General features: G+C 49.6%; 1 protein-coding gene across 2 annotated transcripts in view; it reads left to right on the top strand.

Annotated features, from left to right (window-relative positions):
- The first annotated feature begins 1,230 nt into the window (after window positions 1–1,230).
- The window catches only part of NRF1 (nuclear respiratory factor 1), a 62,750-nt gene continuing 37,385 nt past the window's right edge, over window positions 1,231–26,595 (top strand). For both annotated transcript variants that reach the window (XM_074168449.1, XM_074168448.1), the window contains exons 1-8: window positions 1,231–1,453; window positions 4,680–4,794; window positions 8,094–8,220; window positions 8,774–8,914; window positions 16,863–17,021; window positions 19,299–19,496; window positions 20,707–20,808; window positions 24,015–24,172. In XM_074168449.1, the coding sequence (XP_074024550.1) occupies window positions 1,231–1,453; window positions 4,680–4,794; window positions 8,094–8,220; window positions 8,774–8,914; window positions 16,863–17,021; window positions 19,299–19,496; window positions 20,707–20,808; window positions 24,015–24,172 (1,223 nt within the window). The remainder of the gene's footprint in view (window positions 1,454–4,679; window positions 4,795–8,093; window positions 8,221–8,773; window positions 8,915–16,862; window positions 17,022–19,298; window positions 19,497–20,706; window positions 20,809–24,014; window positions 24,173–26,595) is intronic.

Below are 26,595 nucleotides of genomic sequence, written 5' to 3'. Positions count from 1 at the left end.
CTTTCCTTCTGCTGTTTGCCCTGTGGGTTTTGGGGAATCCATTTTTGAGGGTTGACGTGCTAATTCTTCTAATGTAGGTTGAAAATAAGATCTTAAGGATGTGCTGTTTCTTTTCCACAAATGTATGGTAGACACACACTGAAAATATCTCTTGTCTTGTTCCTTCTGCACAGATTTATGTTCATGGTGTGAGGTCCAGTGCCCTGCTGACTATGTGAGCTTCTGCTTTGCTCGGTGGTTTACCACTAGATGCATTAAATAAATAAGCTTTATGTAATATTTGTGTTTGGATTGCAATGATTTTGCCAGCTTCCGGACTCTAAACGAGTAATGCAACAAAAGTGGTCTCCCAGAATGCGACTTGCTGCCAGTAAACTTCTCTACTGGCATCCTCCTTTGTGTCCTGAGCTGTTGAGGTTGGAGGAGAGAGATTGTGTATCGCCCTTGAGCATCTTCCCCGTAAGCTAGATGTTGAAGTGGCAAAAATAAGTTCCAGCTTTGATCAGACCTCTTAATATGTGGTGGGTGAGGGATATATATTCTCAGCCTGGAGAAGAGAAGGCTCCAGGGAGTCCTTATAGCGGCCTTCCAGTACCTGAAGGGGGTCTACAGGAGACATGGGGAGGGATTGTTTGCAAGGGCATGTAGCGATGGGACGAGGGGCAATGTTTTTAAACTAGAGCAGGGTAGGTTTAGATTAGACATTAGGAAGAAGTTCTTTCCAATGAGGGTGCTGAGACACTGGCGCAGGTTGCCCAGAGGGGTGGTGGAGGCCACATCCCTGGAGACATTCAAGGTCAGGCTTGATGAGGCTCTGAGCAGCCTGATCTAGTTAAAGATGTCCCTGCTTACTGCAGGGGGGGTTGGACTAGATGACCTTTAAAGGTCCCTTCCAACCCAACACATTCTATGATTCTATATAATCTTGGGGCTACAAGATCCTTAAAGCCTTTCCTCCAGCCAAGATGACTGCCTCTGGGTGCCGTGCCATGTTGTTTGGAAGTATGGATTTTTCAAAACTCTTAAACTTCAAGTTTCTCTTCTGGCTCCTGCTGTAGTCATTATTTCCCTCTCGTAGAAGACCACTGCCACCGGGAGAGGTAATCTCCATTCCCTCTTGGTCACAGCCTGCTCCCTGAGGCTCAGAAACCTTTGGCTGCCATCCCTTATGGTACATCAGTGTCAGTAACCCCTTCCTGTGCTTTTTGTCTCCTCTGAAGGTAGCTATTGATGGAAGAACACGGGGTGACCCAAACAGAGCACATGGCCACCATCGAGGCCCACGCAGTGGCCCAGCAGGTACAGCAGGTCCATGTGGCCACCTACACAGAGCACAGCATGCTGAGCGCAGACGAGGACTCGCCGTCTTCACCGGAGGACACCTCCTACGATGACTCTGACATCCTCAACTCCACGGCTGCCGACGAGGTCACTGCCCACCTGGCCGCGGCAGGTAAAGCCGGCGTCGTTCGTCTCACGTAGCGTTCGTGCAGAGGCTGCAAATGGCACTTTTGAGAGTGGGTGGGGGATGTTGTCACCCCACAGAATGCTCTGAGATGCTTCCATATTGCCCTGGCTTAATTAGCTCTTCTTTTCAAGGGCTGCTGCTTGAATCTTGCATTGCGTTATCCGTGTCTAATATAGAGGTGCTGGGAGTAAGAGACTGGTTTGGACAAGAAAAATGGTCCCTGGCAAATGCTGCCTCAAATAACAAAACTAAAATAATGTCAAAGAGCAAGCTTATTTCAGGTCCATATAAACAACAGCAAAAATAACCCAGGAGCGCTACGCAACCCTGCGTAACTAGGGAACGCAGTGCTAGGCCTCTCCCGAGGAGATGTCACGAAGGATCCTGGCATATCTGGACTGGGAAGGTATTTCAGAGTCACAAACTCCTTCCAGTGAAGGCCCTGCCAGATGTCGTCAAGGTTTGCCTTTGTCGTGGTTTAACCCCAGTTGGCAACTATATAGTCTGTATAAATACAGCCTGGGGGATGAGGTGTTAGAAAGCAGCCCTGAGGAAAGGGACTTGGGGGTGCTGATGGAGGAGAAGCTGGACATGAGCAGGCAATGTGCTCTCGCAGCCCAGAAGGCCAATCGCATCCTGGGCTGCATCAAAAGAAGTGTTGCCAGCAGATCCAGAGAGGTGATTCTGCCACTTTGCTCTGCTCTGGTGAGACCTCACCTGGAGCACTGTGTGCAGGTCTGGAGCCCTCGATATAGAAAGGACATGGACCTGATGGAGCGGGTCCAGAGGAGGGCCACCAAAATGATCAGGGGGCTGGAGCACCTCTCCTATGAGGACAGACTGAGGGAGCTGGGGTTGTTCACCCTGGAGAAAAGGAGGCTCCGGGGAGACCTCATAGCGGCCTTCCAGTACCTGAGGGGGGCCTACAGGAAGGCTGGGGAGGGTCTGTTTACAAAGGCCTGCAGCGACAGGACGAGGGGCAATGGTTTTAAGTTGGAGAAGGGGAGATTTAGATTGGATATTAGGAACAAGTTCTTTACCATGAGGGTGGTGGAACACTGGAACAGGTTGCCCAGGGAGGTGGTTGAGGCCCCTTCGCTTGAGATATTCAAGGTGAAGCTCGACGAGGCCCTGGGCAACCTGGTCTGGTTGGGGGTGTCCCTGCTGACTGCGGGGAGGTCGGACTAGATGACCTTTGGAGGTCCCTTCCGGCCCGGACCAATCTATGAATCTATGAACTAGGAACTGTTCAATTACTCCCCTCCCGGGTAGGGTAGGAAGAAGAAGGAGAAATAGGAAAAAAAAAAACAAAAAACTTATGGGTTGAGATAAAGGCAGTTTAATAGAACAATAACGGAAAAGAAACTAATAACAGTGGTGAAAGAACATACAAAGTAAATGATGCCATACAGTTGTTCACAACCCAATGATCACCCAACTCATCCCGAGCAGCAATCACTGCCCCTCCCCGGCCAACCCCCATTTATACACTCAGCATGATTTCTGTGGTATGGAATATTCCTTTGGCCTGTCTGTGCTCCCTCTCAAGCTTCTGTGGGAAGCTGAAAAAGTCCTTGGCTTAATATAAGCATCACTTAGCAACAACTAAAACAATATGTTATCCACTTTATTCTCCTACTAAATCCAAAACACAGCAGCTCCTAGGAAGAAAATTAACTTTATCTCAGCTGAAACCAGGACAGCCTTGTAGTGCATCTACCTCACTAGCAGAAAAATGCAGCGATAAATAAGTACTCACAGACTTGTCTGAATCCTCATCAGACTTTATCTGAGGAATTTTTCAAGCTCTTGATGTGCTTGACCGACCTTGTGAAGTTCCGCCACCCCACTGAGCATCCCATGCCCTTTGCCTATTAATTTTCCAACCCCGGCTCCTGCAGGATTTTTAATTTCCCCCTTCCCTTCCAGCACACGAGCTTTTCAGTCCCAGGTGGTGGTTGCAGGAGGGGCATCTGGTGGCTCTTGCCTGGTGCAGGGGCTGCCCAGTGCCCCTCCAGCCCCTGGCCAGGTGGGCATCCCTGGGCTTTCGGCTGTAGTTCGTGGCACAGGCTTGTATATTCAGCCCAAAGCTTGCCCAAGAGCCCAGCGTGGCCTTTCCTCGCTTCTCCAGAGCAAATATTTTGCCCAAAAGGCAATGTTTTTATTCTGTATTCACAAGCACAGGATGATTGGAGCAGTATGCAGCGGTGCTTGCTGCTCCCACCCTGGGTAGCACTTGGGTAGTTCGTTACTGATTAACAAAACCTGACTCTGTAGTGTCACCCAGAGCTCTGTCCATTACCCTGTCACATTTCCCAGAGCAGCTGCTTAGAGAAAACCTGTCACTTGGTGCTACTTTTGTCGTCATCTAGCAGCTTCCACCGATCTTTGTTAAACACAAAAAATATAGTGGTTTTTATGCTCTTTCACCTCTGACATAGGGAGAAACTACACATAGAGCAGCTGAGATCTGGTCAGGAGTCAAAGGCCTGCGTTAGACCCCAAGGATTTTTGACTCTGACCCTGCACTCATTTCTGGAGATCACCGATAGAAGCGAAATCCACTGCGTGTTACTTGGTTCACCTCCAATTAACTTAATGAAACTTCCCCTTACGTAGACTCCGTGTCTAGAGTTTGATCACGAAAGCAATAGCTCTGCCCTGCCATGGTCCCTGCTATTCCTCGGGGGGCCGTTCCACGAAGCTGCCAGTGACTCTGGATTTACAGTTTCTTTCCCATCAGGGCTGGTCGTTAATCCCTGGGGAAAGCCTTGATGTCCTGACGCTGTAGTTGAGGTGTCCGAGTGGGGTTTGTGGCGTTGTACCCAGTCTCTTCTCCCCTGCCACCTTGGTTGCAGTCAGTTATTTAAAGTCTCGGTGTACTTGAGAGTTTTTCAGTGTATTTGGAAGATAAAACACATAATTATTGGGTTTTAAGGAAAACTCTGCGCTGAAATATGTGACTTTCACCTGGGACCGAGCTGGGACTTGCCGGACTGGAGGATGGAGCCTTTTGATAGACCTCTCTGATGCCAGAGAGGAGGGAGCCCGGCTGCTGGGGAGCCCAGCAAGGAGTTTGGGTCACACTGGTCCAGCGGGGAGGGCCTTGGGACCCATGCCTTTGCGGGGGGGGGGGGGGCAATGGCAACGTCCTTCCTGGCCGGTTCCTGAGCTGTGTGTGCTGATTCACCCTTTGTGGTTTGATTTCCAGGCCCTGTGGGGATGGCGGCAGCTGCTGCCGTGGCAACGGGTAAAAAACGGAAGCGACCACACGTTTTTGAATCCAACCCGTCAATCCGCAAGAGGCAGCAGACGCGTTTGCTACGGTAAGGACTCCCTCCTGCACTCTGACACCTCGCTCTGCGACCTCCGTCTGTCTCCACTACATGTGGTGAGACCACGTGCTGTCCAGAAGTTGCTCAGCTTGGGGTCTTTTTTTTGGGGGGGCATCTTTTCTGGAACCTAAGAGCTGTGTTTGCAGAAAGGGGTTCAATTGCAGCTTTGCTTATCTCTAATGTGATATTATGATCACCAGCACTGGCATAAAGTCATAGAATGGTTAGAGTTGGAAAGGACCTTAAAGATCATCTAGTTCCAACCCCCTGCCCTGGGCAGGGACACCTCCCACCAGACCAGGTTGCTCCAAGCCCCCGTCCAACCTGGCCTTGAACCCCTCCAGGGATGGGGCAGCCACAGCTTCTCTGGGCAACCTGGGCCAGGCTCTCACCACCCTCACACCAAAGAATTTCTTCCCCACATCTCAGCTCAATCTTCCCTCTTTTGGTTAACCGTTCCCCCTCATCCTATCGCTACACTCCCTGATAAGAGTCCCTCCCCAGCTCTCCTGTAGGCCCCGTTTAGGTACATGGCCATTCTGGTGGGATCCACCATTCTGTTTTAACCCCAACTGGTCACACGTTAAATCTGTCACAGTAACATTGCCTTGCAAGATATTCCGAGTGGCTTTAACAGCAGCTGGCCTGAGAATCATAGAATTGTCCAGGTTGGAAGGGACCTTTAAGATCATCTAGTCCAATCATCAACCTAACTCTGATAAAACCCATCACTAAACCATGTCTCTAAGCACTATGCCTACTTGTCTTTTGAATCCCTCCAGGGATGGTGCCTCAACCACTGCCCTGGGCAGCCCATTCCAAGGCTTCACAACCCTTTCAGTGTAAACATTGTTCCTAATATCCATCCTAAACCTCCCCTGGTGCAACTTGAGGCCGTTTCCTCTTGTCCCATTGCCTGTTCCTTGGGAGAAGAGACCGACCCCCCCTGGCTACACCCTCCTTTCAGGGAGTTGTAGAGAGAGAGAAGGTCTCCCCTCAGCCTCCTTTTCTCCAGGCTGAATAACGCTAGTTCCCTCAGCCTCTCCTCATAAGACTTGTGCTCCAGACCCCTCACCAGCTCCGTTGCCCTTCTCTGGACCCGCTCCAGCACCTCCAGGTCTTTTTTTGTGGTAAGGGGCCCAAAACTGGACAGCTCTGCAGTGGCATGAGAGACATAATTTACCTCACAAAAAAAAAAAAGTCTTTTCTGTGTTATGAAATGATCCTGTGAATAAATTTAGTGTGTTCGTACCTGAATTTCCTTTGCCAGCAGAGCCCCTTGTGAGAGCTCCGCGCTGAAGACTGACCCAGCCTGTAGTGCAGAGTGTTGGGGGGGCAATAATCGAAGGGAGGTGCCTGCCAGAACTGAAACACTTTCTTTGGCTTTAGAAACTTGCTCTGTAGACGCCAAACTTCCGTAGCCCTTCAGGTGCTGCATTCCAGGTGCTCTGAGGCTGTCTGCCCACCTGATGGCCACCTCGGAGCGCTGCTGCTGCAGTGCCTGCTCAGGCATCCCAAAGCCCGGAGAGATCACCTGCGGTTCCGTCTTCAGGAAACATCTGTAAATATCAGCTGGAACTATTTAATAGGTTTTGGAACAAGGCAATTTTTGCCTTTTAAACTGTTTTTGGATTTAACTGGGTTATCTCACAAGAGTTGCTTAGTAGATATTAGGAAGAACTTCTTTGCTGTGAGGGTGGTGAGAGCCTGGCCCAGGTTGCCCAGAGAAGCTGTGGCTGCCCCATCCCTGGAGGGGTTCAAGGCCAGGCTGGAGGGGGCTTTGAGCAACCTGGTCTGGTGGGAGGTGTCCCTGCCCAGGGCAGGGGGTTGGAACTTGATGATCTTTAAGGTCCCTTCCAACCCAAACCATTCCATGATTCTATGAGTTGGAGTATTTGTCACCCCCTTACTTGCTGGCTTCCTCCTACGTGCACATTAATAAGCTGAAATAGTGATGGCCAGAGTTTCGTCTTTTCTCCTTCTCTCCTATTCTAACTCTTGGAAAGTTGGTGAGAAATTTAAGTTGATTTGCTTAGATTCTGCTTACTCATCTGCTGAGTTCCACAACACCCCTGCACATCATCAAACTGGCATGAAGTGGAGCAGGGTTAGTGTTCAGTAATATTCCCTGGGAGTGGACTCACTCTCTTTTATAGTTTCATTCTGGTTTTCCCTCCTCTTCCAACTCTGCAGACCCAGCCACGTTTATTGCAACATTTCTGAAGAGCAAATTATTTTCTCTCTCGAAATATGAACATTTTATTTTTAAATAAATCCATATTTAAAGGAATTAATTCTTCTCCCTTCATGCAACTACTTCATTTTACTTCATGCGAGTTACTGACAAAACGCATCAGTTTTTTGCACTCTGATCGGTTTGACATGTTTGGGCTTGATATTTACACCACTCTGAATGAGTGGGAAGTCACAGTTTCTGGTTCTGGGGATTTCTGTGTAGCTGGTGGTGGGATTGGTGCTTTTTGGCGACGTGTCTGCTTCTAACAGCAGGTTCTGAAATGACCAGGGCAGATGCTAAACCGTCACCTTATGGAGCGCTCAGGTTATCTGCTGGTAACTGCTGCTTCTCTCTTGCTTTATTCTGCCAGCGGTTCTGACACATCCTCTTGCATTGCTTAAAAAGTGGATAAGAGGCGGGAAGGAGGTGATGGAACATTTTCTTCCTACGGAGAGATCATTCCAAAGGGACTTGCTGATGTGGCAGGTGTCTGAATACATGGCTTTTCCTGCGCTGGGCTGTTGCAATATTTCTGGTTCTTGCCTGTCGTGTGGTTGCAGGTTGAGCCTGTACAGTCCGGGTTTGGGCAGGCCTTTGGTACTAGAGAATTACAATGCACTGTTACGAGGCTGGACGTCAAACAACCTGTGTTTGCCATCCCCTTTGGTTGAATCATTCGTGTTCTTTACAAATTCTCTACGCTCTCACAAGTTTTGTATTGCTAACACACTTAGATGGTGGCAGAGCGGATGTGCAGACTCTTGCTGTCCCAGCTTTGCTGCTCTGGTGGTTTCTCTACTTTTTACACCCATGGAAAAAGGAAGAAAGGGAGAATAATTAATATTTGAGCCGCTGGGTGACTGCAGGGAACGCAGCAGGCCTGCAGGAGCGGAGGAAGGAGCGGTAGACATGGCTGATCTGACCAGGTGGGGCTCCGTTTCTCACCTGGTTTGTGAATGGGCTGCGTTAATAAAGGGAGTTGACAATGCGAAGGGTTGTGTTTCTACCGGGCTTTCAGCCGATGCCAATTCAGTGGTTTCTATCTCTGTTTCAGGAAACTCCGAGCCACGCTGGATGAGTACACCACCAGAGTGGGGCAGCAGGCCATCGTCCTCTGCATCTCGCCCTCCAAACCCAACCCCGTCTTTAAAGTATTCGGTGCTGCGCCCTTGGAGAACGTGGTAGGTTTTCTTGGGGAGAAGCTACGTAATAAATTGCTCACCTTCTCTGCAGGTTTCATTCTGCTCCAGGCAGCCTTGCAAGCCTGGTAGGGATCTGAGGGTTGTGTTTAAAACCTTGGAAACAGAAGCGGAGAGGATATGAACATGAGGTAGCACTGAGGTCCTGTTGTTGCCCAGCACATCTCACCAGGGTTGAATATTCTGGATTTAAAATCAGAGGGAGCAGGTAGTGACAGGTTTGAACTCAGCTCAGCTGTCAATACTTGCAGACCAGACAGTAAATGGAGAACAGATCCTGACCATGATAAGTCTTGCTTCAGAACTTTTCTTTTAATCCTGTAAATACTTGCCAGTCTTACTTGATGTTTCATCATCAGCTCTTTGATGTGGCCAAGTCTTCGGGGCCAGTGGGTATTTTTTTCTTGCCAGCTGTGGCGTTGTTTGCTCCTTCTGTTCTGCAGCACCTTGGGGAAGGTGGCTGGCCCTGCCTCCTTGCCCTCCCTTCTCCTGGTGCTCCTTACCTTGTTTACCTGAGCTTAACGATTCCCCACAGGTACGCAAGTACAAGAGCATGATTCTGGAAGACCTGGAGTCCGCGCTAGCGGAGCACGCTCCTGCGACCCAGGAGGTTAACTCAGAGTTGCCGCCCCTCACCATCGATGGCATTCCCGTCTCGGTGGACAAGATGACCCAGGTAAGCAGCCAGAGATGGCAGAACCAGAGAGAGATTTGGCCTCTTGCAGTCACATCCTGTTATTTTGCAGTGGAGCTCGTGTCGACATCTCCAGGGGGATGCATTTGATGTTTTCTTTCCCGCGGGACTGTAACAGCTCAGATAGTAGTTAGATGTGACACTTTGTTATTGGTGCTTATTTTCAAGCTGATGCTGGTAAGGAGTAGAGCTCTGGCTGCTGGGTGCAGTCCCCTTTGAGCTGTTTTTGTCACCTCCCATAAACTATGAACAGGGTAGCTATTTGTTCTGCACTTTGCAGTGATTTTTAGACACTGGGGTCAGGAAGGTGGCTTGTGGGGTACCATTTTGGCTTATCCTTCTTGTTGTGCTCTGGTTTGCTCCCTCCTCTGTTTTTCTGCTGGAGCAGAGGGGGACTTGCTGATGGTTTAACTCCAGGTCAGACCCTGAGCGAAATAATTCTGATGGAGCCAAGGATGTGGGGGACTCTTTCTCTCCAGGTCCAGCCCTTTGCTGACCTCCTGATTGCTAGAAGGAAATGGAGAGGACACCCCAGGGGAGCTTCCTTGGTGTGGGAGGGATCATCTGTAGGCAAATCTCCTTCTCCTGGGGTGCAGGACCTGAATTTGGGCGGGTGGGTTTTGCAGGAGGCTGTGGATAGGCTCAGCCCGATGCACCACGACAAATTCGAGATGCTGAAAGCCAGTTTTCTTCAGAGGGAGTAGCGCGATGGAAAGGTCAGAGGCTTTGGGCAATGTACAAAGAGGTGGTGTAGTAGAGCAAAGATGTGCAGATTTCCTCCGCGCTCTGCAGAAAGAGCACATTCTGGTCAAAACACCATTTCCATTACTTAAGTGGAATCAGACAAGCTCACGCTTCTAATAAAATTTTACAGAGAAATCTGCTGTGCTGATAACAGATTGTATTCCTAATCCATGACAACGTAAGGCAAAACTTAGTAGATTTTTAAGCCACTGTGAAAGGCGGTGTCTGCAAGAGCTGTTCACAGGCAGCCTCTGTTTTGTATCATTAACAGTTTCCCATGGAAAAGGGAAAGCAAAAAATGGAAACATTTTACCTTTGAGGTAAAATGAGAGACACAAAAAGATGACGGGTACGTAGCTCTGAGATCATTTGTACTGGCAAACAAAATACTCGTGTTTACCTGACTCCTTTGTAGCCTCGTTGTTGTAGTAATTAAGCCGAGTAACAGCGAGAGAAGTTAGGAGACTTCCTCGGGCAGAGGGAGACCATCGTAGCGCGGTGCAAGTGGTGAAGCTGGAGGGGTTCATACCCCCCAGCACGTGGGCTCGGAGGAAGGAACAAAGCAAACGAGCCGTTGCTGGTGGAGTGGTGGAAAGAAATGGGAGAGAGAGAGAGAGAAGGGGAAATGAGTGTGGGTGAATGAAATCAGGATGTGAGGTCGTTGCAATCCAGTAACACATCTGAGAACCTTTTCTGATTAGCAGCACGCAGAGTATGCGCACGTAAAAAAGGGCCAATAAAAAGATCTGTCAACTGTTTGGCTGTTAACGTTGCACGTGCCATCAAAGCAGCAATAAAAATGACAAGCTCTCACTTCAGAGAAGCCTTCGGCTGGATTTATAATGCATATTGTTTATTGTTTGTGATAGAGCTGGAAATTAAATATTTTAACATCAAAGGTTGCTGAAGTGTTTTCTGGTTCTATTTTGTGGATGAAATACTAATATCCATAGAGTTCTATGGATAAAATACTAATACTTTTCATGGTAAGCTAAAAATAAGGTTGGAGGTTTTTATTCTTCCGAACATTCATGACATGGCTTTGCTCTTCAGGAAACCTCGCACAAAGATTTGGCCAAGCCAAGTTGCCCTGGAGTTTGATCGCTCCGCGTTTCCACATGTGAAGCAGCTCCCCGGTCTGAGGCACTCGCTACTGGCAGGGATTTTTTTTCCCCATCCCACATATAACACTCCTGTGTTCTCAGGCTCCTTGTGGCTCTGTTAGATGAGAAATGGGTTTTCTTCTCCGTGTTCTGCAGGACGTTTGGTCGTCGTCTCCTCAGCACAGGAGATACATGGACCTGTTGGAGCAAGGCCACGGAGATGCTGGGAGGGCTGGAGCCCCTCTGCTGGGAGGACAGGCTGAGAGAGTTGGGGGGGTCCAACCTAGAGAAGAGAAGGCTCCGGGGAGACCTTGGAGCCCCTTCCAGTCCCTAAAGGGGGGGGCTCCAGGAAAGCTGGGGAGGGACTTTGGATCAGGGAATGGAGCCGTAGGAGGAGGGGGAAAGGTTTGACCCTGAAAGAGGGGAGATTGAGCTGAGATGTGGGGAAGAAGTTCTTTGGTGTGAGGGTGGTGAGAGCCTGGCCCAGGTTGCCCAGAGAAGCTGTGGCTGCCCCATCCCTGGAGGGGTTCAAGGCCAGGTTGGAGGGGGCTTGGAGCAACCTGCTCTGGTGGGAGGTGTCCCTGCCCAGGGCAGGGGGTTGGAACTGGATGATCTTCCACCCAAACCATTCTGTGATCAAGCACATAAATGGCTGATGCAAGAGTGCGGAAACGTAGAGCCTCTTATTTCAAGTCCTCTCGTGTTCCGTAATGGTAAAACAAGTATCTTATTAGGAGTAGCCTATTTTAGTGCAATGTGGTAACTCAAAACAGCTTTGTAAAGGTTTCTCCTGACTTGTGGAGAGAGTCCTTGCTCTTTGTGCCCCGTTTGGCTAACCATCGCTGTCCCAGTTAGCCCAGCTGCTGTGGTGTGTGCCCATGTTGTGGGCACCCAGTGCTGCCTCGGTTTCCCTGCATATCATATAGGGATGATGTTTTCTAAATGTCTTTAAAAAAATTTTTTTGATGTCTTTGAATGACTTGCAGGCCACCTGGGGACAGAGAACCAGATTTAAAGGACAAGACTGCAACTCCTGGGTGGATTTTCACAACCCAGTGGGTCTGTCTGCCTTGGAAAAGTTTCAAAGAGTAGGATGCTGCATGTGGTGCTTGGGAGATGATTTCGTTGCTGAAAGCATCCAGCTGCTGTAGAGTTTTTGCCAGATTCGGGGGCAAACTTTAAATAGAAACAAAGCACAGAGATGCTGAATGCAATGAGGACACCATGCTGGCTTGGGGTGGGGTTTTTTGCCGCAATTGTGATTTGAAATACATTTGAGAGAGTGGATGATAACTCTGACGCCTGCATCGCTGCAACCTACTGCATTGCTGGAGGTGCCATCGTTTTTATGGAGGAACCTTGATTCCCAGAGCTGCCAACGTCGTTCTTTGCGTTGGCTAACAAGAAACGAGCTTTTTCAACTAAGTTGCGCCGAGCCCTGTGGAAAACAGAAATATTTATAAATTTAAATTGGGCAGCTGCAATTAAGAGGTGTGCGACGGGGAGCGGAAAAACGAGGCCCGTGCGTTCGGCAGCTGCAGGTGTCAGCAGGCAGGTGGTGGAGGCGTGAGCTCCTCAACCAGGAGATGAAAATAACTCTCCTCTTAATTGCTCTGCTTCCCCCGTGGTCTTGAGGGAAATAAAGCCTTTACCAGCCCGAGCAAAGATGCTTCTGTAAACTTGCGAATGGAGAGCGTCACCCACCTCGGCTGTGCAGAAAAAACCCCGTATTGCAGTGGGGCTTTTACCCCGCGGCCATGACACAGAGAAGTCTCCTTGCTTTCTGGATTTCGGCTACGTGGACGCTCTATCTCAGAGCTGAGTTTGCCCCTAAACTCGTTCTCAGTTGCTCTCTGATATGATTAAGGAGTAAGATCGGGTAACGGTGAGGTCGATGCTTCAGTCCGCTCTCGCTGAGGTCACTAGACTTTGTTTAGACTTTTCTGAACAGGTGGTTTGTCCTTTTAATCTGATGGTTTTTAAACGTCATGATTTGCAGTCTGCTTGCACAAGCCAACAAGGTTTATCCAAGGCCTCTCAAAAATCATCTTGACAGGCTGAGAGAGTTGGGGGGGTTCAGCCTGGAGACGAAGAAGGCTTTGAGGGGACCTTATAGCAGCCTTCTGAAGGGCACCTACAAGAAAGCTGGAGAGGGACTTTTTGCAAGGGCATGCAGTCATAGGATGAGAGGTAATGGCTTCAAACTGGAAGAGGGGAGATTGAGATGAGACACGAGGAAGAAATTTTTCATTCTGAGAGTGGCGAGACCCTGGCCCAGGTTGCCCAGAGAAGCTGTGGCTGCCGCATCCCTGGAGGGGTTCAAGGCCAGGTTGGAGGGGGCTTTGAGCAACCTGGTCTGGTGGGAGGTGTCCCTGCTCTGGCAGGGGGTTGGACTGGATGATCTCCAGAGGTCCCTTCCAACCCCATTTTTGTGATTTTTGTGATTCTGTGCCTTTGTGAAAGAACAAGTAGTTGTGTCCAGCACTCAGATCTCCAAACTCCCAAGAGGGACAGCCTGGTTGCCTGACGTGCCCCTCCAAAACATTAGAACTACTCACTTATTCTTACGACTTGAGCGTGGTTAAAGGGTGGAAGAGAAGAAAGATTTGCATAAATAGCTATAGCTGCATCTATAGCTATATATTTAAACTACATATACATATACACTCCTCAACGCAGGAAGGACATGGACCTGTTGGAACAGGTCCAGCAGAGGGCCACGAAGATGATCAGAGGGATGGAGCACCTCCCCTATGAAGACAGGCTGAGAGAGTTGGGGTTGTTCAGCCTGGAGAAGAGAAGGCTCCGGGGAGACCTCACAGCAGCCTTCCAATATCTGAAGGGAGCCTCCAGGAGAGCCGGAGAGGGACTCTTTGTCAGGAGATGTAGTGACAGGACAAGGGGTAATGGTTTTAAATTGGAAGAGGGGAGAATTACATTAGATATTAGGAGGAAATTATTTCCTGTGAGGGTGGTGAGAGCCTGGCCCAGGTTGCCCAGAGAAGCTGTGGCTGCCCCATCCCTGGAGGGGTTCAAGGCCAGGCTGGATGGGGCTTGGAGCAACCTGGTCTGGTGGGAGGTGTCCCTGCCCAGGGCAGGGGGGTTGGAACTCAATGATCTTTAAGGTCCCTTCCAACTCTAACCATTCTATGATTCTATGATAAAGAGTAAATCCGTGAGCAGGCACTTCTGTGGGGAGACCCACGGCACCTCCTGATGACTAAGTGGTTAATTTTGGGTTGGATTCCCGTGGCTGGGCATAAACTACCGTATCTGCCGAGTGCTGTCACTTCTTGTTGAAGACGACACCCAGGCTGACCCTATGCCTTGACTTTGCCATGATGGATTTAAGAGAGCTCTCATCCTGCCTGCCGGAAAGCACCCGGCAGCGAGACCTCGCCGAGTTCGGTCAGGGCCATGTTGGGTTTTCATAGCAGGAAATTCATGATGACAGCCTGGTCGCTGCCTTGACAAGATGCCTGGCTTTTTAATCTGAGTGTTTAAACATTAATTGGAACTTTTAAACACGAAGAACGTTTAGTCTAAAATTGGCTGTGGCAAGAAGAAGGGCCAGTGAACAAAATACCTGGGTGCTTTGCTGCAGTTGCTGCTTTGCCCTCTCCCACTTTGAGGTCCTGCGTGGACTCGACTTTGCTTTTCCCGGGTGATGCTTTTTGGAGATCCTGTGGCTGAGCTGTGGGAACAGGTAGAAAATTCCCAGCACGGGTTTTGCTCCCTTCTAGAAACCACTTTCTGTGCTTTGGGCCATTGCAATTAGCTCGCTACCACTTAAGTTTGATGTTAAAACTTAGAAGACACTCGGTCTGCGTACCCAAAGGGTACCAAAGAAACATTTCTCACAGTTTCTTTCAAACCCTCCATGCTAGAGATTATACAAGCCCTTTCCAGACCTGGCAACCGTGTGAATTGGAGGGAAAAAAATCCAACCAAATTGTGGGGTTTTTTTAGCAGAGGTTGATTTTCGGGTGGTTCGTGGACGGAGCCAACAGAACGTGTGGCTCCCACAGATGATGTGGGTCCTCCCAGCGGCGCCCCAAGAGATGCAGGGTCTTTGTCTCGGTGCCGTAGCCTGTGTCAGAGCCCTCTGAGCAGCCCGGGTGAGGTCTCGTTACGGCACTAATTAGAGAAGTCCTCGCGCTGGAGCAGGTTGTGACGCCGCTGCTGATTGTCTCCCTGGTGGATTGAAGGCAAACCCTCCTTAACGAGTGCCTCGAGTCGCTCAAGCCGCTGAACTCCCTGGGACCAGTAATTAATCCATCTGGTAACAAGGAGCAGAGCTTGCAGATAGCAATTCTGAGAAGGAGCTTTTAACTGGTTTTGCACCTCAATGCCCTCAGCAGGTGTATTTGAATAAACGGGGTCTCAACTGGGGAACCTGAAGCGTGGCAGGGTGGCTGTTGGCCCTGCAGTGGAAGGTGCATCATGCACAGGGATGGGAAAAAAGGTACCCAAGTGGGTTTTGTGCCTCGCTTTATAATTCAGGATTTTGGTACGACTTCTCTGAGATGGCTCAGGGCGTCCGTGGAGTGGAGGAACTGAAATACAGCTGCTTCTCTGATCACAGTTGGTTCTTCTAGGGTGGAGAGCAGATACACTATATACAGACACACAAGTATATTGGATTTTTATTGCCTTCAAAGTCCCTACCCACTGCTGCAACCTGTATGCAATGTAGTAAATCATGCATATAAAGAAATTGTTTTCTTTTTACCAAAATGCACTTCCATTTTTCTATTTCACTGTGTAAGCTTGGGCCCACGGTAGGTCTTCCAGTCTTGTGTCCGAAAAAGCCACTGAAGATCCCAGCACATTTAGCGGTGTGCGTTGGGCTAAAGGCAGCGTGTAAAGGAGTTGATTTACAGCTTGGAGCCAAAGGATCCAGACTGGACCCAGGATGTCATTCAAGCAGGATTGTGGTTGGGAGGAAGGAACATTCTTATGGCAGAAGATCAGGGATGGGTGAGAAGTCCTCCACGAGCAGGACCGTGTCCTTGCTGTGGCAGCAACCGATGCTGGCCCCGGCACGCTCTTCCGTGGCTCTTCCTCAACGTGTAGGCATCTCGGGGTTGTAAGGTGGCCCGAGGACTCTCAGTGGCACTGTCACAACCTCAAATAACTTGCTCTTAAAGCTACGAAAAGGGTGCAGGGAGGTGTTATTAAATGCAACTATTTAGTTTTAAGTTAACATGGTTTTCTCCGGCGTATGTGGTCGTGAGCTCTGCTTCTCTTCCTGCTCTGTTTCTGCAGCTGAACCTTTTCCTGAGGCTCCGGGCAGTGCCTGGTACAAAAACCAAATGTGTCGTAAAACCCCGTGTGAGTTTTGTATTCCCTTTGATAACACTGAGGCTATTACTTGCTCTTGGTGACGCGTCTGTTCGATTTGCTTCGCACCTCTATTTTTAAGGTACTGTCTCCTGATGGTAAAGGCGGTCACTGGTTGACCAGTTTCTGTGGGTGCTAAGGAGAAGTAAAATCAGGTTGAAAGGTGTCTCCGCTCTGGCAAAACTTAAAAATAGATTCAGAAAATTAGTCCAGTGTGTGTTATGTTCCGCAGGGGTGGAGGAGCGTGTGAGTGAGACTGTGTTTTTTACATTCAGGCAGCTCACTGAAGCTCCGTCCTCTTTGCAGTGTCTGTGTAAAACGTACCTCAGCTCACGTCTGAGTTCCTGGCGCTGTGGGGACATCGAGTGTGGGTTTTCTCTGAGTTTTTCTGACTTTAATTTTTTTTTTTTTTCCTCCCTTTCAGGTTGGCTAACTCTCTTCATGGTAGTGTTTGAACCGTGAAGCGTGTTAATACAGCGTGTGTTTGTGCCTTATTGTTGTAATGGGCTGACGTAACTTTGTTTCTGCTCTCATATGCTACTAAGCTGTTCTCAGCTGAGTCTTGGGAGAAGATGGTGAAAGTGTTTTTCCATTTTCCTTAGGCATTGAGGCCTCTTCCAGTTGATGGTTCCAACAGGATTGAAGTTAAACGTAATAACTCTGTACTGTGCACCTCAAAACTACCAGAGATATGAGTTCCTAAAAAAAACCTCTCAACCCTCTGATGTGGTTTTTTCCAGGCACAGCTGAGAGCTTTCATCCCCGAGATGCTGAAGTATTCCACAGGTCGTGGGAAACCAGGCTGGGGCAAGGAAAGCTGCAAGCCCATCTGGTGGCCTGAGGACATTCCATGGGCCAACGTTCGCAGTGATGTCCGCACAGAGGAGCAGAAGCAGCGGGTGTGTATTTCCCACGTCTGTCTGCCCTCGAATTGAGCACAGGGGCTTGCAACCAGTTTTTGTGGGAATAGTTTTCCCCTTGAGTGACAGTAGAAATTGTGACGTTGCCCCTTCCTTGACTTCACAGAATCACAGAATGATGTGGGGTTGGAAGGGACCTCTGGAGATCATCTCATCCAACCCCCTGCCAGAGCAGGGTCACCCAGAGCAGGTCCCACAGGAACGTGTCCAGGGGAGTTTGGAATGTCTCCAGAGAAGGAGACTCCACCACCTCTCTGGGCAGCCTGTTCCAGGGCTCTGACACCCTCACAGCAAACAAGTTCCTCCTCATGTTGAGATGGAACTTCTTATGTACAAATTTGTGCCCGTTCCCTCTTGTCCTGTCCCTGGGCACCACTGGAAAAAGACTGGCCCCATCCTCCCGACATCCACCCTTGAAGTATTTATAGGCGTTGATCAGATCCCCCCTCAGTCTTCTCTTCTCCAGACTAAAAAGACCCAAGTCCCTCAGCCTTTCCTCGTAAGAGAGATGTTTTAGTCCCCTCAGCATCTTTGTAGCCCTTTCCTGTACCCTCTCCAGCAGTTCCTTGTCCTTCTTGAGCCGGGGAGCCCAGAACTGGACCCAGCTGCAGCCTCACCAGGGTGTCAGATATTCAGCCTGGGAGAGTGATGAGAGGTGTAACCTCCAATCTGTTCTGCCCCTGCTGGGGTTGTGTGACGAGCAGGTATTTGAGCCACGGGTGTCCTTTTGGCTACCTGCAGAACCCGATAGCCTCTGTGGCCTTATGAAGCAGCCTTCCCAGCCTAAGACAAGTCTACTCTCCAAGTGTGCAGGTCATTTACCATAGAGTCTGTAGCATGGCATCTTGAAGCCTTTGAAGGGATGCTGTCCCACCCTGAGCAGTCAAAGAGAAGCAGTTGAGGATCACAGAATCTTCATGGTTGGAAGGGACCTTTGAGATCATTGAGTCCAACCACAAAAAAAAAAACAAACCCACAAAAAAACCCCCCACAAACAGACACAAACCATCAATCTCGGGCACTAGAGCATGCCTTGAAGTGCCACGTCTACACGTTTCTTAAATACCTCCAGGCATGGCGACTCCACCACCTCCCTGGGCAGGCTGTTCCAGTGCCTGACCACCCTCTCAGTAAAGTCATTCTTCCTAATATCTAATCTAAACCTCCCCTGCCCCAACTTCAGACCATTTCCTCTGGTCCTGCCATTATTCCCTTGGGAGAAGAGGCCAACACCCACCTCTCTACACCCTCCTTTCAGGGAGTTGTAGAGGGCAATGAGGTCCCCCCTCAGGCTCCTCTTCTCCAAACTAAACATGCCCAGTTCCCTCAGCCTCTCCTCATAGGACTTGTTCTCCAGACCCCTCACCAGCTTGGTGGCTCTCCTCTGGACATGCTCCAGCGGCTCCATGTCCTTCCTGTAGTGAGGGGCCCAGAACTGAACACAGCACTCGAGGTGAGGCCTCACCAGTGCCCAGTACAGAGGCACCATCACTGCCCTAGTCCTGCTGGCCACGCTGTTCCTGATACAGGCCAGGATGCCGTTGGCCTTCTTGGCCACCTGGGCACACTGCTGGCTCATGTTAAGCCGGCTGTCCACCAACACCCCCAGGTCCTTTTCTGCTGGGCAGCTTTCCAGCCACTCTTCCCCAAGTGTTGTCTGGGGATATGGAGTGAGGCCAGGAAAAAATGAGAGAACTCAGTGAAAAGGTCTTGGGTATCAGTTCTGGCCATGGATCCTGAATGCAGGTGATGTTTCTACCAACCTGTCACAAAGATAATCAGAGAAAGCTACCGGCGCATGCAGGCAGCAGGGCTCATGGAGGCTGATGTGGGTCTGGTTAGATGCCCAGGGAGGTTGGAAATGGTGCTGTGGCACCATTGGAGGCTGGAAATGGTGCTTTCCTGGGTAGGGATGGTTTTCTACTTGTTGTCCCCAAATCCCTTAGAATTCCTTGAAAGCTGATGAAACGGATCTCATTGAAGAGCTTCCCTTTCCCTTGGCCAGATGTGCTCATGGTATCAGTACACAGCAACGCAGTAGCTCTCCAGAGTGGTTTTCCTTGTTTTGGGGAAAGGGGGGAGATAAGGAGAGAGAGATTAGGTCTTGGGGACTTTGGTTCATTTGAGAATTTGGTGAAAACCGCCCAATAAACCCCAGTAAAGATAAGCACGTAAATCGCATCAGTATCTGCACTGCAGCAATTCAGAAAGCTTTTATGTTGACTCTTCGCTGTTTTTTTTTCATTCTGCTGATAGGTGTCTTGGACCCAAGCGTTGCGGACTATCGTGAAGAACTGCTACAAGCAGCACGGGCGCGAAGACCTGCTCTACGCGTTTGAAGATCAACAGACACAGCAGCAGACAACGACCACACACAGTATAGCGCACCTCGTGCCCTCACAGACAGTGGTACAAACCTTCAGCAACCCTGACGGCACCGTGTCCCTCATCCAGGTGAGTGGAAACCCCCCCTGGGATTTGCGTTTCATAGAATCATAGAATCATAGAATGGCTAGAGTTGGAAAGGACCTTAAAGATCATCTAGTTCCAACCCCCCTGCCATGGGCAGGGACACCTCTCACTAGAGCAGGTTGCTTAAAGCCCCATCCAGCCTGGCCCGTTTCCAGCACGGCTGACTCGGGATGCAGTTGCCTGCATCAGGGAGGTAGTTTAGAGCAAACTCCTTTTGGTGGCTTAACTTGTCCTTCAAGAATTTTGTCTTTATCTGTATGTCTTAGCCTGAAGGCTTGTTAACCCAGTTCTCCCACCCAAAGAAGCAGTCTCATCCTCTCTTTTCCCCACTTCCATCCCTTGTTTTCTCCTGTTATGGCAGCACAAGCATTTCTGCAGCTATTTGGTCAAGCCATTCAGGAATCTGACCTGGATTTAACAAAACCCATTTACAAACAAATACAGTTCATCCTGTGGCCACACAACGCCTGTGGTGGCACTGGGATCATAGAATCACAGAGTGGTTTGGGTTGAAGGGACCCTTAAAGACCATCCAGTCCCACCCCCTGCCCTGGGCAGGGACACCTCCCACCAGACCAGGTTTCTTCGAGCCCTGTCCAACCTGGCCTTGGACACCTCCAGGGATGGGGCAGCCACAGCTTCTCTGGGCAACCTGGGCCAGGGTCTCACCACCCTCACAGCAAGTGCCTGGAGACGAGAAACCTGGTGAATGGTAAGGAAGGAGCATTATAAATGAGGACTGATGTGCAGGATGTTCTGATCCAGGACTACTCGGTGGCTTTTTAAGAGACTTTCACCCCATGGGAGAAGCGTGTTGGCTCCACCTGCGCACCACGCTCACACCTGGGAATGGCACTGGTGTCCCTCAGGTCCTCTTTGTGAAGCTGGGAGGACAGAGAGGACTCTGTTTCCTACGTGAACATAGGGGACAGAACGAAGGCTGTGCAAAACTTCCTTCTGGACCATATCCAATATAGAAGGTCCCATAGATTAAGGTGTCTGTAGCGTGTGATTCCCTGCTCCAGCCCTTCAACATTACTCCGTATTTTCTGTGAGCTCTACAATTACTGCTATTCCCTGTGGGTGCGAGGCTTTTTAATCTGAGAGCGTTTGAATGTCCCTTTGTCTGAATCCCGTGGACTTTTTCCAGCAATAACAAGTGTGTTCAACTACATTTTGTTGCCTTTTGTAGGTTGGCACTGGTGCTACGGTTGCCACGCTGGCCGATGCCTCAGAGTTGCCTACCACAGTTACTGTCGCACAAGTCAATTATTCTGCAGTGACTGATGGAGAGGTAAGAACCCGGGTCACGTTCCTGGTGCACAAACCAGAATTGCCCTGTCATAGAATCATGGAATGGTTTGGGTTGGAAGGGACCTTAAAGATATCTCGTTCGATGCCTCTGCCCTGGGCAGGGACACCTCCCACCAGATCAGGTTGCTCCAAGCCCCCTCCAACCTGGCCTTGAACCCCTCCAGGGATGGAGCAGCCACAGCTTCTCTGGGCAACCTGGGCCAGGCTCTCACCACCCTCACAGCAAAGTAGTTCTCCCTGAGATCTCACCTCAATTTCCCCTCTTTCAGTTTAAAAAGAACTTTAGAAGGTGCTGAACTGTTGTCCTTTTGATTCAGGACTGGACAAATGCAATTATGGTGGATATTTTTTGGTATCTCCTATAGATTATTTATTTTGTGAGGTCTGCTCTAGCAGATAAAGACTTAATGACCAATGAAAATACACGTTAATGTACTCGTATTGAGCAACTGTTTTGTACGTGCTGTAGATCCTGGGTGCTGGTTTGTCAGTTCAGGGCTTGGAGTAACGCCCGGGATATTTTGAGCCCGTGGTTCACAAAGAATATCCCAGGGCGTGGGCAAAATCCTGTGCTGCTTTGGCCACCGCTCTGTGGACGAAACGGGACTGTTCCTTTGCTGCAGCTTTTAGGGAGGTTTGGAAGTAAATCCCGGGGGGAGCTGTATAAATACACAGTGGTGCAGGGACAACAGGAGACACTGCGGAGTTACTGTTCCTTTTACTGTCAAAGTTTCTTCTGCTGCTTTACAACTTGGCAGAGTTGTTTCTGGCAAGGGTTTGATCAGACCATTTCAATCCCAAAATCTGAACACCCAAACGTACATGCATTTATTTTTTCACCTTTTTTTTTTTAATTAAAAACATTTTTTGTGTATGTGTTTAAGGAACATTCCTTAAAGATTATGAAGATTATTTTTTTTTCTTAATTTTTGGGTTGTTTTTTTTACCCTCTTCACTCCCAAACCCACGTTTAAACCGGCTGCAAGGCACTTTCTGCCCCTTTGTGTGCCGGAATTTCTGGGCGCAGGAGGGGCGATGTCTGGTCCCCTCTGCTGGGATGGGGCTGTCACAGCGACAGGTGGCAGCACAGAACAGCTTTGCTCCGCACCAAACCCCGTTCCCATCTCAGACCCAGGGGAAAACAGCCCCTGGCCGTGACCTTGGATTACTTTGGAGCTGCTTTGAGGGTTTTCAAGAACCATCCGTATCTCTCGAGATATGACAGAAATTTTTTAAAGGCACAAATAGAAAGGAAGGGAACACAGGCGTCTAATTCCGAATGTGGTCAGAACATCTAAGGAATATCTTGGACAAAATAAGGATAGAAAAGTAAACTTGCTTCGTAGAATCATAGAATGGTTTGGGTTGGAAGGGACCTTAAAAATCATCCAGTGCCACCCCCTGCCCTGGGCAGGGACACCTCCCACCACACCAGGTTGCTCCAAGCCCCCTTCAACCTGGCCTTGAACCCCTCCAGGGATGGGGCAGCCACAGCTTCTCTGGGCAACCTGGGCCAGGCTCTCACCACCCTCACAGCAAAGAAGTTCTTCCCCACATCTCATCTAAGTCTCCCCTCTTTTAGTTTAAAACCGTTCTTCCTCATCCCATCACTCCCCTCCCTGATCAAGAGTCCCTCCCCAGCTTTCCTGGAGCCCCTTTAGGGACTGGAAGGGACTCCAAGGTCTCCCCGGAGCCTTCTCTTCTCCAGGCTGAACCCCCCCAACTCTCTCAGCCTGTCCTCCCAGCAGAGGGGCTCCGGCCCTCCCAGCATCTCCGTGGCCTCCTCTGGCCCCGCTCCAACAGCTCCATGTCTCTCCATGTCTCTCTGTGCTGAGGCCCCAGAGCTGGAGGCAGCACTGAGGGGGGGGGAGGGAGGTCTCCCCAGAGCGGAGCAGAGGAGCAGAATCCCCCCCTCACTCTGCTGGCCACGCTGCTGGGGATGCCTGGACCAGTCCCCCCTTCTTTTCCAGGCCTTACTCCATCCCTGTCCTGAAGAAGCTCAGGCATCTTTGCAGGGCACTGAATGTCACAGTGACAGCTTCTTTCTCCCTCTCCATCCTTTAATGGGACTAAGCCTTTTCTTGCCCAAAAGCACTCCTTATCTCATGAGCTATGAAGTCCCAAATGGAGAAATGTGGGCGAGGTGGAAAATGAGCAACTGAAGGACAACTTAGGACAAGAGGAAATGGCCTCATTTTGCGCCAGGGGAGGTTTAGGATGGATATTAGGAAAAATTTTTACACCGAAAGGGTTGTGAAGCCTTGGCAGAAGCTGCCCAGGGCAGTGGTGGAGTCACCATCCCTGGAGGGATTTCAAAGCCGGGCAGACGTGGTGCTGAGGGACATGGGTCGGTGGTGGGTTTTGGCAGTGTTGGGTTGATGGTTGGACACAATGATCTGAAAGGCCCCTTCCAAGCTGGACAATTCTGTGATTCTATGAAACTGAGTGAACTTTAATATGAAACCTACCTACGTAAAGGTCTGAAGTAAGGAAATTAAAAGTACCTGGAATATATGAACACAGAACTTTCCATCTGCCATCTTCTTTTGTTAAGTGTTTTGCTGCAGCACAAAGAAGTCCCAGTTGGCTGAAACCCATCCGAGTTCACAAGCGCTGGACAAATAGATCCTGAATGGTTTGGGGAATGTGGGCTGTTCCCCAAAAGGACAGCGGATGGGTGCAGACAAATAGGAACAGCGAGGCAGGTGCAGGCCGTTTCCCTGGGGGATGTGATCCACATTGGGGTTCCAGCAACTGCCCGGGGTGGCCAGCAGTGATCCGAATACGGCAACCATCAACGTTGGCCCGTTTTGTTGCAGATGTGGCTGGACGAGAGGGATTTGTGGGAGGTTGAGGAGCTTCGCAGGTGTTTGGGCTGCACTTTTCATGTACGTGGGAAAGCTAAAGTTCTTGTTTGAAGATTGAACATATGGAGAACAGCAACTATAATTGTGGGCTGACTGTAGAGAAACTCACTCGTGGCTGATAGAGGGTTGTAGGTCCAACAGTGTTCTCAGGTGGATCCCAGGCTTCTTCCTTCTTTTTCCCTGTTTCTCAGAGCCAGAGCACATGTAGGATTCCACAAAGACCTCTTGGAACTATCTTGCTTTTTCATTTCAGGAAGTAAATGTGCATTCACGGGATAACATCCTATCCTTGAGCCTTTCTTTTTGTTTTTCCCTGTAGGTGGAGCAGAACTGGGCAACGCTACAGGGGGGTGAGATGACTATCCAGACGACGCAGGCATCTGAGGCCACGCAGGCGGTGGCATCGTTAGCAGAAGCAGCGGTGGCAGCATCTCAGGAGATGCAACAAGGAGCAACTGTTACCATGGCACTCAACAGGTATGGGGGAGAGATGAAGGCTTGAAGCGTGCACAGATGAGGTTTTCACTCCGATGGTGCAAAAAACACTGTACAGTCCCAGCAGAGGCTTTTCCTCAGCAAATTCCTGTGTCAGACCATGTCCGGGTGTATGCAGGACAGTTCCTGATTTCCATTGTGACTACAGAAGAACACTGACATGAAAAATTCTTGAAAGAGGAAAAGAAGGGTAGTAACTGTACCCTCTAAACGATCTTATTTGTACAGAATTGAGCTTGCTAAGCAAGCGAGGGTCATGATGTGCTAATAGCACCTTTTAAGTCTGCTGGTCTGGGTCTCCCTTGATACTATTAATGGTTTCTTACTAAAAGACTAAGGCTGAATTTCCCTCTTCTGTGGCCATACAATCTCTCTTTAGAAGTCAGAATCTCTTCCAGAAGCCAGCGTTTTGAGGGCTTCTCCCAAATGTGTTTCTGAAGTAGAAGGTGAACAACCTGCAGTATTAATGCTGCCTCTTCATCTTGGAACGAGCTCTGTTAGATTTTTGGTTGTAATTAGGTTACCAAGATCTACAGTGTAGTTCTCCACAGGTCCATGCAGCAGGTCTTGCTCAGCTCTGGTGAGTTGCTTAAGCTTTGTCTGCTGCTCTTAAAAACTGAAAATGGCTGTGGGACACTGCAGCTGCACCCTGAGAGAGCAGGAGGGACCGTAGGAAACAAGACATCACCCCCAGGGCATGGGAGGTTTCACATTGCTGAGGTGTAGACAAAATATTTTCCTCATCCAAATCAGGATTCTGGTCTAGAGGCCGTTGAGGGGGCAGCCATGGGTTAGGACAAGGCACAGGTCCTCACTGCCTGAAAGTCAGAGTAAAGCTCCAAGACCTTGTAACATACACAAATTACTCCAGCAGTTGCCTTGAGCTTGGGGGCATTCAGCATCTTGCTGCCAAATTCCTGTTGCAATGGATTCATGAACACATCTAGAACTGTTTCTTCTCTTTGTGGTCCAGAGGAGGCCATGGAGATGCTGGGAGGGCTGGAGCCCCTCTGCTGTGAGGACAGGCTGAGAGAGTTGGGGGGGTTCAGCCTGGAGAAGAGAAGGCTCCGGGGAGACCTTAGAGCCCCTTCCAGTGCCTAAAGAGGCTCCAGGAAAGCTGGGGAGGGACTCTGGATCAGGGAGGGGAGTGATGGGATGAGGAAGAACGGTTTTAAACTAAAAGAGGGGGAGACTTAGATGAGATGTGGGGAAGAACTTCTTTGCTGTGAGGGTGGTGAGAGCCTGGCCCAGGTTGCCCAGAGAAGCTGTGGCTGCCCCATCCCTGGAAGGGTTCAAGGCCAGGTTGGAGGGGGCTTGGAGCAACCTGGTCTGGTGGGAGGTGTCCCTGCCCAGGGCAGGGGGTGGCACTGGGGGGGGCTTTAAGGTCCCTTCCACCCAAACCATTCTATGATTCCGGTCCATCAGCTATGTTCTTTCCTGCTGCCATACAAGGTTGGTTAACTAGGCATTTTTGCTAATATTTTTAATATAAAATTGTCTTTTTAAAACAAGTCATCTTTTTAGGATGCTGTAAGAAGAACAGCTAAAGTAACTAGGCGTGGAGTTACAGGAAAAAGCCCTGTCTCCTAGAATCCGACTTGCAGGATTTGTATCCTGCACACTTCCAGGCAGTACATTTTTCTCTGTTTTTTTTTTTTTTTTTGTAGAAGTTTTTCTGGGCTAGAACATCAGTGGGGTTTTAATTTTAATTTCATCCCATCGCTACTAGTTTTAGGTCTCAAAATCATAGTGAGCAGTTCCTTTTCCTGCATTAGCATAGGAAATTCAGAATCTTTAATAAAAATAAACATCGCTAGAATTAAAGAGAGTTTTCTAGAAAATATGGATGGAAGAGCCTTCAACAAGTTATTTAGTCTCTTCTGCGCCTTGGGGCAGGATCAGCTCTGTTTTTACCCAGGAAAGTCTGTTCAAACAGCTTGTAGTTCAGGGGCGATCAGGAGTACTGTGTCCAGTTCTGGGCTCCCCAGTTCAGGAAGGACAGGGAACTGCTGGAGAGGGTACAGCAGAGGACTACAAAGATGGTGAGGGGACTAGAACATCTCTCTGATGAGGAAAGGCTGAGGGACTTGGGTCTTTTTAGTCTGGAGAAGAGCAGACTGAGGGGGGATCTGATCAACACCTACAAATACTTAAAGAGTGGGTGTCAGGAGGATAGGACCAGTCTTTTTCCAGTGGTGCCCAGTGACAAGAGGTAATGGGCACAAACTGGAACATGGGAAGTTCCATCTCAACGTGAGGAGGAACTTCTTTGCTGTGAGGGTGTTAGAGCCCTGGAAGAGGCTGCCCAGAGAGGTGGCGGAGTCTTCTTCGCTGGAGACATTCAAACCCTGCCTGGACACGTTCCTGTGGGACCTGCTCTGGGTGACCCTGCTCTGGCAGGGGGT

The sequence above is a fragment of the Numenius arquata genome, chromosome 2, assembly GCF_964106895.1.
Source record: "Numenius arquata chromosome 2, bNumArq3.hap1.1, whole genome shotgun sequence".
Taxonomy (NCBI): domain Eukaryota; kingdom Metazoa; phylum Chordata; class Aves; order Charadriiformes; family Scolopacidae; genus Numenius; species Numenius arquata.
The sequence above is the reverse complement of the archived record's forward strand: the minus strand, read 5'-3'. Positions and strand labels throughout refer to the sequence as shown.